Raw genomic sequence first — 10,197 nt, forward strand, 5'->3', positions numbered from 1 at the left:
CCGGGCCTGCAGGGGGCGTTCCTCTGAGAGCCTATACATTTTTATTGCATGAAAAGAACACTTAAACGGGGCACCGTCGCTTTCTGCTTTTGTGGATTACGGGTTACCAATGAAATTGATTCAAGACCGAATGATTTTGTTCACCTAAGCCTTTGAATTTCACGTAAAGTAGATTCGTATGAATTGTTTGTAGAAACGCTTGCTTTGTTTTTAGTTGTTAGCAGCTTTTAACAAACATGGCTCCAACGATTCAGACACAAGCGCAGCGGGACGACGGCCACAGGTACAATCAAAACAACCTTTTAAATTGACGCTGTTTTCAAACATGTTGGGGTACTCTATTTCTCCTTAATTTTTTCGCTTTAACGTTAACGGTAAATGTGTAATGTTTGTAAGGTACTGATTATCATACAACTTAGTTTCTATTTGCTTATAGCGTTAGCTAAACACACCATGTAGCAAATTAGCTCTAATAAACCGTCCTAATTCATTCTAACAGTTTACAAGTTTTTGGTTAGGTTAAGGATACGATTTTTTAGTACTGTAACAGTGAACAAGACATAAAAGCAAACACATTGCTAATACTACATTTTGCCACACGAGAAAATAAAGTTTACCCATAATACCTAGCGCTGTACTACACTGAAAACAATCGGAGAAGACTTAACATAAGAAAGCAGGTGAGATGATTGTGACAAACTATTCTTTTCTTTTGCAGCAGGCCGTCCTCTCACAGAACTGTACCAGAGAGGTAAGTAGGGTCCGCATTTTGGGTTTTATTAACATTAATGCAGAGTTTCTAAGATTAGTTAAGTTGTAGCTCAATTATTTCCCTTCCGACCCATTTCTTCATGACAGGTCAGGAATAGTCTGTCGAGTCAAGTACTGCAACACCCTGCCCGACATCCCATTTGATCCTAAATTCATCACTTACCCATTTGACCAGCACAGGTAATTATATGTCATCTCCACCCTGTATTGTTGTGTTTTTATAAAGTATCTGGATCTGTGGTTGAAGATGTAAAACATTGTCTCCTAATTTGAGGAAGTTTCCTCATAAATCCACCATGTTTATTTATTTACTAAATGATCAATGCTTTGTTTGCTGGGAGTGGAGCTGAGTATCACTGACTAAATCAAGTTTAAAGAATTGGTACATAGATGTGTTAAAATTGTCAGTTTTAGTAAATGTTGGTGTATATTTTAGGGATGCAGCGATTCACTTTCAGAATTGTGGCGTTCTGAATATGTCATTGTGTTGTTATAATGTCTATATGTGTTAATTTTATTGGATTTTGTGTTTGGCTGTGAAGCAAAATGACAATATTATTGTATTTGTTTTTACTTTTGCAAATACAGAAGTGGACCAAAGACGTGCAGAAGATGCATTAACTTTAACCCAAAATAAAACTATATAAACAAAGATGAAAATTCATGGGGAACAATTGCAACGAGTTTCCTTCTAGGCAGGCTGGATGTTATAAAACTGAGGATCAAATAAGTGTAACTACATGCAGATTAACCTTTTTTTTGTATTTTGTTGTGACAGATTTGTTCAGTATAAAGCCACATCTCTAGAGAAGCAGCACAAACACGAGCTCTTGACTGAACCCGACCTTGGAGTAACTATTGACCTGATCAACCCAGACACTTACCGCATAGACCCAAACAGTAAGGACTCATGTCACATTCATCTATGGGAATTTGATGGAAATATTTAACAAATCAATGCATTATCGTTTTAAATGTGCAGTACTGTTGGACCCTGCTGATGAAAAACTGTTGGAAGAAGATATTCAGGCTCCTTCCAGCTCAAAGAGGTAAGGCTAACAAATATTTGACTTAGTTTGATGTTATTTGATCATTTAATTGTACTTTTATTTGTGATTAATAAGGTCACAACAGCACGCCAAAGTGGTGCCATGGATGAGAAAGACAGAGTACATCTCCACAGAGTTTAACAGATATGGTGTTTCCAACGAGAAAGTGGAAGTCAAGTAAGTAATCCAGAAGAAATCTCTTCATAACACACAGAAGGATAAACAGAATCATCCTGCAGCTTTGCTTTGTTAATGATTACTGAAGCCAGTTGTGTTTTTGTGTGTAGAATCGGCGTGTCTGTCAAACAGCAGTTCACAGAAGAAGAGATCTACAAGGACAGAGACAGCCAGATTTCTGCTATTGAGAAAACATTTGAGGATGCACAGAAATCGGTAAGTCGGCTTCTTAATAACACGTGCAGGTCCACAAATCTGAAATAGAAATGTATTAATAAATGCCATGAATACACACCAGTTTGTTCTTTAGAATCTTAATAAAATGAATTATGCAGCTTAAGTTTTAGCTACTTGGATCAAATCTTTTGCAGAAGTTTAGGTATTTTCTGTTCTTTGTGTTTAACAGTCCTGTGATAATTGCTGCACATGCTGGATATATATTTATATATTTTGGTAAATCTAAAGATTTTTATTGATCTGCCACAGATCGCACAGCACTACAGTAAACCCAGAGTTACTCCTGTGGAGATATTGCCCGTGTTTCCGGACTTTAAGGTGAGTTTTACCACAAAAGATGAAACGTGGCAGTCAGCATTTTTCTTTTTCGGAAAATATTCTATTTTTTTTTTTTTTTAAGTTTTAAGCAGTCATAATTTGCTGCAAAAAGAGAAACTATAAAAATGAAATAAAGAAGATGTGTGTGAATGTAGGGGAAACAAATAAAGAAACACTACAGGCCTGTTTACAAACAATTTGTTTCAAAATAACGACTAAAGATTTTGTAAATTTACAAGAAGTTATAAGTGTTAAATTAAATCTTTAAAAGTCATAGGCTAAATTTATGCCTATTTTCATAAATGTACTGCTTTTAATGTTGTAATTTACAAGATTAAAAATATTAAATTTATCAGATAAAAAGTCATAAATGTATAAGATTAAAAGTCATAAATTTACCAGATTAATAATTGTAAATTTACCAAATTAAAAGTTGTAAATTTACCAGATTAAAAGTCGTAAAGTTACGAGATTTAAAGTCGTAAATTAGGAGAAAAAACTTGTAATATTATTATTTTTTTTTATTGGTGGCCCTAATACTTAGTTGTAAAAAATAATTTGTCCATCGGTTTCTTCTCTTTTTTGTATGTTTCCTCTATTCTTTTATTGATGTTTTTGCATTTCGTCTTTCTTCAGATGTGGATCAACCCGTGCGCTCAGGTCATCTTCGATTCTGATCCAGCTCCTAAAGACATATCGGCCCCAGCTGGAGTGGAGATGATGTCCCAGGCGATGATCAGGTACATTCATAGCTAGTTTTTATCCTACTGTTGTCTTCACGTAACACCATAAACAAACAAACAAACAAATGTTACGTTTCAGAGGAATGATGGACGAGGAGGGAAATCAGTTCGTAGCTTACTTCCTGCCCAATGAGGACACACTTCGCAAACGCAAGCGAGACTTCGAGGAGGGACTGGAATACATGGCAGATGATGTGTAAGTGGAAGGATCGCGTTGTGAAATGTTCCAAAACTTGGTTGAGGTGTCGAGATCAATGTTGGGATGCGTTTCATTTCAGTTATGACTACAAGATTGCACGAGAATACAACTGGAACGTCAAAAACAAAGCCAGCAAAGGTTATGAGGAGAACTACTTCTTCATCTTCAGAGATGGAGATGGTGTTTACTACAACGAGCTGGAGACCAGGCGAGTGAATAGGATAAGAAAAATGTCAAAGAGTTCCTTTCATAAGTATTTTTGTTTAATTTAAAGCTTCTTGTGTTACTTGGCTGGTGTACATGAAAAACAAAGCAGGATATCTGTTTGATTTTTGTCACTTTCACTTTGACTTGTAGGGTGCGCTTGAGTAAGAGAAGAGCCAAAGCTGGAGCACAGTCCACAACCAATGCAGTGCTGGTTTGTAAGCACAGAGATATGAATGAGAAAGAGCTTGAAGCTCAGGTGAGTTCTTTGTTCTGTTTGTTTGTTTACACACTCAATTATCCATAAAATACCTACTTCTGACAATGTTTTATGGTGCATACACACCAAACGCGGATTAAATTTGCGTACCACGCCCCCTTTTCACCACGCGGTGAATTGGCTGCTCACCGTTTGACGAATAATGTGTTCCTGACGCTGCAGCCGCATGTGGGAGGAGCTACCAGCTCTGTCTGTGGATATGTCACTTAGAATGAATGGAAGACGCATGATGTCGAGGAATATGGTTTATTTATTGTGAAGATTTCTACAAAAACATCATCATGTCTCCATGTTTGAGTCATGTTTGTTTGAGAGCTGTATGTATAACAGCTGCTTCTGCAACGTTTGTGTGTCTCTGTGAGCTTGAAGGTTCTCTGTTTCGTAGTAATCCGAGGAGGGAAATAAAATTAGGAAACCTTTTTCCTTTTTTTTAATGTTTCGATGAGACCCAAACTGGCAACCCTCGCAGCATCTCTGCCGGCTTATGGAGCGAATGAGCTTCACCGCGGGAGCGAAAGCCACTGATCTGTTGGGCACCGATTGGGTTTTATGCGGTTCCGGTGCCAAAGCGGTTCTTTGGTTTCAGTTTCTAGTCTGTGCTCATTTTTGTATTTCGCTCTCCAGAGATTGTTTCTTTTTCTGCCTCCAGAATCACGTTTGGTGTGAATGTACCATAACAACAACAGTTTATTGACAAACGATCATTTTTATGTTGCATGAAACAAATAATTTGTTGGTGAAAATATAAAACAAAGTAATAGAAAGTGTGTAATCCTAAATAAACGATGATTTTATCATTTTTATTTAATTTTTGTAAATGTATCTGTTATGAATGTTTTTGTTTTCATCATCAGGAAGCACGTAAAGCTCAGCTTGAGAACCACGAACCTGAAGATGAAGAGGAAGACATGGACAAAGACATGCAGGATTCCGGTAAATTATTATTATTATTTTTAATCAGGCATTGCATTTTGTAATGCAATAAATTGACTTTTTTCACTATTTTAGGGATTAGTTGCTCTGCAATCTGTCATTTTTATTTTCTGTTTCTCTTTAGGCGATGAAAAGGAGAAAGGAAGCGGCAGTGAGGCAGAGAACTCCGGCAGCGAATCCGAACGGGAAGACGAAGAGCGGGAGCAGAGCGCGGAGGAGGACGAGGACAACGAAGCCAGGCGCAAGAGGCGGAGGAAGTCGAGCGCCAGCGGCAGCGAAAGCGGCGAGGAGAGGACCAGGGAGATGCGGGACGAGGAGGAGATCTTCGGGAGCGACGACGACAGCGACGACAACGAGCCCAAGAATTCGGCCAGGAGCAGCGGGGAGGAAGGCAGCGAGAGCGAGGAGGAGGAGGGCGAGAACCGGAGGGGCAGCAGGAGTCGCAGCGCCTCCCCTGCAGCCAGCAACCACAGCAGTGACCGGTCAGAGGCGCACGCTCAGAGTGGAAGCGGAAGCGAGAGAGCGTCGGACTCCAGTGATGCTAGTGACAGCGATTAAGAGCAAAACTTTAGTTTTCTGTCTGTTCAGGATTATAAGCATGTGTCCTCCACAGTCACTTCATTAGTGTAGCATGAATTAAGATTTTCTTTAATCCACTTTTTTTATTCCTTAGATTTCTGTCCGTCAATACAACACGATTTGATTTAAAATACTGATTTCAATACAGTTATTGAAACTGATAATAAATTGTTGGTGACATTTTTTTTCACAAGTCTTCCTTTTTTTATGACTTTGTGTAATTTAAAATAAAACAACACAACAGAACACCTCATGATGTCACTTATTTTTAGTTTAATGGATTTATCTGTGACGCTTAAACACAAAATCTTTAACATAATGTAGCTTTTTCAACCATTAACACAACGTAATTCCAGTAGATTTTAAAGGGGAAAAGCGGCTCATGCCGCTTTTCCCCTTTAAAATCTACTGGAATTACGTTGATCCTGTTAACAAATTAAAAATGACAGTAAATCAATAAACACAAACACTTAAGCTCTGGTGTTAAAGAGATAAAAAATAATAAAATAAGAAGGAAATATCAAGTGAAATGCTTTAATGATGATGAAAACTGAGCGGTTTAGTCTGTGATTTAATTATGCAACAAATGAAAGTGGTAGTTGTGGTCGACAAACTCAAAATCCAGTGACAGTGAAGCCGCCGGACGACGGACGCTCAGCGAAAAAACGCCAGCTGATTCTTCAGCCACTCTTCTGTCAAGTCATCAACATTTCTGGTTTCAAAGACCTTTCAGAACAAAACAGATGAGCAATATATGTCAAATACAGCAAAAAAAATTTGAATTTCTTTCAAACTAAAAGCAGAAATCTGATTAAAATTAGAGATAGAGTTAGATTAAAAGTTGTATTTGTGGCTTTTTCTAAAAAGAAGTTTTACTAAATAGAAGATTTGGTGAGAAGGTGACAGTCAAGAAAATTGTATTTAATGGAAATAGTTACCTTTGTGAGGTCTGCAGATTGCACCAGTCGATTCTTGCTGCCTGCATACATCATCTGTTGCTCTGGCTTACAACCTGGTGACAGCATGGACATTTACTTCACATTAGGAATTTGATAAACTCTGCAGTAAATGTGTGACATGGGTGTTTATTAGGCAGACAGAGATTTGTCAGTGATTTGCAAACAAAAAAAAAAAAAAATCCCAAAAAGTGTTGCACTATATTTGAAAAACATAAAAATTGAATAATTTGATAATTGTTTCCAATTTATTCCCTTTTTGAAGAACAAAAGTGCCACCTGAGAGCAAAATAAATGATAAAATCATTGAAGAAAACAATCAAAAGCAGCGTTTGGATGCAAGTTGATATAAAATAAGGATTTTATGACTTAGATTTATAAAAACTCAGCAACAATCGGCAGCTTTTTCAGGATGTGCTGGATGAAAAATATTGTATTTTATTGCAAAATTGCACGAAAATTTAAAAATATGATAGCACAAAAAACAAATCTGTTAAATTAACCCTTTAACTATTCAAACAACACAATATTGATTTAACTGTAACTGCCCTGTACAGTAATAAACAATAACATTGATATAAAAAAGCGTTTTTAGATGCTTTGAGGAGACAATAACAGCAAAAAAATTAAAATAAAAGAAAAAAGACCAGAAAAGGGCTTCTTTATGGCAGAAAATGTTACTGTTGGGGTTAAGAAAAGTAAAGAATACATGTTGAAATCAGAAGAAAGCCCTAGAGAATGAATGTGGCTTCAAGGGGAACTTTTTCCGGAAAGAAAAATTCCTGAAATGTGATTTTATAGTATAAAATATTCTATTTTTCTAAAAAAAAAAATAAATAAAAAAAAACTAATCTACATCTAAATTTAAAATCAAATAATTGTTTACTGTTGAAACACTAAAAAGGCTTAAACACACATCAGTGTTTTTTTTTTCTGTCAAAGCATGTTTTAAAAACTAAAACTAGAATTTTTTTGCTTGAAAATGTGTGTTTTGCCAACAGCAGCAGTAATTTACATCCAAACTTCCAGTTTTGTTAAAAGAGATCACATCAACTTACCCATCGGACTGGAAAATATAAAACAGAGGGGGTAAGACACCCTCCCATCAGCATGGACATATTTGTAACTGTAGACAATAAATGTTCATGACAGTCAAGGAAATTCAACTTTCATTCAAGTCCAAATTTAAATTTACAATTTAACATTCACGTACAAGACTTTACTATGTGTTACTTTTAGTTTACTTTTGTTTACTATCATATATAGTAAATTTAAAAAAATGTTCCAATTTAGCCTAAAGAAGTATTCAGTTACTTCCTACACTACATGTACATACAAGTAAATCTAAACTTTTTGCTATGGGTGGTCCTATTTAGGAGAGATCATATAGGACCCTGTGAGAAACAGCTACAGTAAACTAATAAATTTTCTTCTTTCATCCTCCAGTAAGGATATCTGGGTTGGCGTTCTGGAAGCTCATTTCTCAGGTCATCCATTGAAATGTCCTGGAAGACAAGAGTCTGAGTGTCAGGTGTTTTCAGGTACACCCATCATAACTTCATACAAACATGACTGCATTTCTTCATAACCCTAAAATTATCTTTACCGATCTGTAAGTTCTGTTCGTATGAGGCCCAAATGGTTGAAAAAAAATTTTTTTTGTGATAATCTAATACAAAAACTCACCTCATACTCCTCCTCCAGGATAACAAGTTGCTTTTCCATGTCTATTTTCACTAAAAAAAAGGATAATCGTTTTAATATAACACTTTTTATGGTATTTTTTAAGTTTAAGTTGAGTTGTTAAAAGGAAACTAAAAATATGCAAATTGTGCTTGTTTATCACACTTACTCAGTATTGCTGCATTGTTGGTTTCTTTACGAAATCTAAACTTCTTAAGTTTTTCTTTCAGACTTTCATCCACTTCACAAACAACCAAGGAGCTTGACTGTAAAGACATACAAAAATGCAATTAATTATAGATTATTTCTTTCTTTTAACTGTTAAAGCTAATGTCAAAACATCCACCAAAAATAGAACTATAGAAAGCTGTAAATAGAAAACATTAGCAACATATTTTTAAACCTAGTTTGTGTTTTTTTGTTGTTGTCTTTAAGCTTTAAAGTTTGGAAATGCTATTGTGACATATGGGAGGCAGGAAACGCATTGCAGCAATGTGCAGAGATGCTGTTTCCTGTTTGAGAGATATGGGGGTTGGTTGACATATATAAAGCGACAATAAATATATATTATTAACTATTCGTATGGATAAATAAGAACGCTTTTGGGAAATCAAGTAATGTGGAAAGAAATGCATTGTCTTGCCTCTGCTTCACCTACCATTTTCGAAGAATCTCTTGTCTTCAAAATGAAACCACCTTGCAACAAACTGCTTTTTCGACTATGAAGACGTCCCCTTTGACACGACTGGATGAGGGCAGGCTCAAAACAGGAAAGAGGTTGTTTCCCTTTTTTAAATATATTATAAAGCAAGATTAAGAAAGTGCAGATCAAAACATATTGAGTTTAAAAGAAATCTTGCAAAATGAAAAATTTACAGGATTTTTCCATTAGTTGCAAAAAAATTGCAGGTAAATTTGCAGTAATTATCATCTCTCTTCCTCACATGTACCCTGTATCTAAAGAAAGTGCTAAAGAGGACAACCAATGTGTAAATATGCGTTGAAAAAAGAAGAAAAAAAAAGTGCCATAAATTTTATTTCTTACTTTGCTTAAATTTTCCTTTTTCTGTAAATTCAATAAAAACAAAATCAAAAGCATTTCTTGACTTATGCTACTAAGATTTTTTTTTTTTTTATAAAAAACTTAAAATAAATGTATTGTTAAAGCCTGGCACAAGAGGAATCCTCATTTCCGAGACTTATTTAAACAGAATTTTGGAAGCAATATAAGTAGTTTGGTCTGTGTAGCTATTACTTTGGTAAAATGTATTTAAATTATAACTATTTGTTTCTTTGGGATGGAAAAATTGGCAATTAAAGATAAATGTCTGGCCTATCTTATGTTTAAATAACATAATATTTTTCCCTAACATGCTCGTACATGTTTGTTGATCATTACAAGATATAAAGACAAGAGGACGGTCGGCACAAAGGTTCAATGCTTTCTCCAAATGCCTGACAAAAAGAATATTTTTTTTTGTTTTTTTACAAACATCAGGGAAAAATCAATGACGAAACACAAGTGAGACGGAAAAGTTGTTTGAATAAAAGAACTGAGCATTAAAAAAAAAAAAAACTTGATAAAAATTTGCTAACAGAAAACTGACATTTCTCAAAGACATTTAGGCCATTTCGCCAAATAAATGATTTCATAAAATATTCCATAAAGTGTGTGGATTTTTAATGAACATTTCAATCTAATTAATTTTGAGAATTTGAATAAAGACTGTGAAAGCCACAACCTCCTGTCTTCCATTAGTAAATGATTTTGAGAGAAAAATATTGTTGTTATTGTCATTATTATTATTTTGTGGGCTTCATTTTTTCTTAAAATATTCAATAAAATCCTTTCTGAATTAGAACATTGAGTTTTAGTGACATCTAGTGACAAGAAGAAAAAAAAGAAGCTCGAGATTCATTCTGCTTTGCTTCATAGTACTCTACCATGTGTTATTGCTAAGTCCATGCGTGGCTAATCAACTTTTAGACTTCTTTTTAATAGTCTCAGGTGTAAAAGTATCATTCATATTTGTATATTCTATTTATACTTTAATGTCCAGGTGTGTAA

General features: G+C 35.2%; 2 protein-coding genes across 3 annotated transcripts; one reads left to right on the forward strand and one right to left on the reverse strand.

The window, feature by feature from the left end:
• Positions 1-20: 20 nt before the first annotated feature.
• paf1 (PAF1 homolog, Paf1/RNA polymerase II complex component) lies at positions 21-5,683 on the forward strand. Of its 2 annotated transcripts, none has more exons than XM_024277960.1 (14): positions 21-283; positions 719-751; positions 859-951; positions 1,550-1,671; positions 1,754-1,820; positions 1,896-1,997; positions 2,108-2,213; positions 2,484-2,552; positions 3,189-3,292; positions 3,375-3,491; positions 3,574-3,702; positions 3,852-3,957; positions 4,833-4,911; positions 5,036-5,683. In XM_024277960.1, the coding sequence occupies exons 1-14, from the start codon at positions 237-239 to the stop codon at positions 5,467-5,469; spliced, it is 1,608 nt and encodes a 535-aa protein (XP_024133728.1). In that variant the 5' UTR covers positions 21-236; the 3' UTR covers positions 5,470-5,683. The 2 variants fall into 2 exon arrangements, with proteins under 2 accessions (XP_024133728.1, XP_024133729.1); XM_024277961.1 differs by having other exon boundaries at positions 722-751.
• A 327-nt stretch (positions 5,684-6,010) lies between these two features.
• Positions 6,011-8,915, reverse strand: gmfg (glia maturation factor, gamma). The gene is made up of 7 exons (XM_024276718.2): positions 8,788-8,915; positions 8,299-8,395; positions 8,133-8,182; positions 7,902-7,951; positions 7,505-7,587; positions 6,429-6,502; positions 6,011-6,216 (listed from the first exon to the last, which is right to left on the reverse strand). Exons 1-7 carry the CDS (start codon positions 8,788-8,790, stop codon positions 6,145-6,147), a joined length of 429 nt encoding a protein of 142 aa, XP_024132486.1. The 5' UTR covers positions 8,791-8,915; the 3' UTR covers positions 6,011-6,144.
• Positions 8,916-10,197: the final 1,282 nt, after the last annotated feature.

The sequence above is a fragment of the Oryzias melastigma genome, linkage group LG13 (assembly GCF_002922805.2).
Source record: "Oryzias melastigma strain HK-1 linkage group LG13, ASM292280v2, whole genome shotgun sequence".
Classification (NCBI taxonomy): domain Eukaryota; kingdom Metazoa; phylum Chordata; class Actinopteri; order Beloniformes; family Adrianichthyidae; genus Oryzias; species Oryzias melastigma.

Excerpts from the sequence above, each read along its gene's own strand:
- paf1 (XM_024277960.1), top strand. The coding sequence starts at position 237 with ATGGCTCCAACGATTCAGACACAAGCGCAGCGGGACGACGGCCACAG. Across the intron at positions 952-1,549 it reads TACCCATTTGACCAGCACAG|ATTTGTTCAGTATAAAGCCA; the intron begins GTAATTATATGT and ends TTGTTGTGACAG. Across the intron at positions 2,214-2,483 it reads TTGAGGATGCACAGAAATCG|ATCGCACAGCACTACAGTAA; the intron begins GTAAGTCGGCTT and ends GATCTGCCACAG.
- gmfg (XM_024276718.2), bottom strand. Across the intron at positions 7,588-7,901 it reads CTTCCAGAACGCCAACCCAG|ATTTATTGTCTACAGTTACA; the intron begins ATATCCTTACTG and ends ACTGTCATGAAC. Across the intron at positions 6,503-7,504 it reads TATATTTTCCAGTCCGATGG|GTTGTAAGCCAGAGCAACAG; the intron begins GTAAGTTGATGT and ends TGCTGTCACCAG.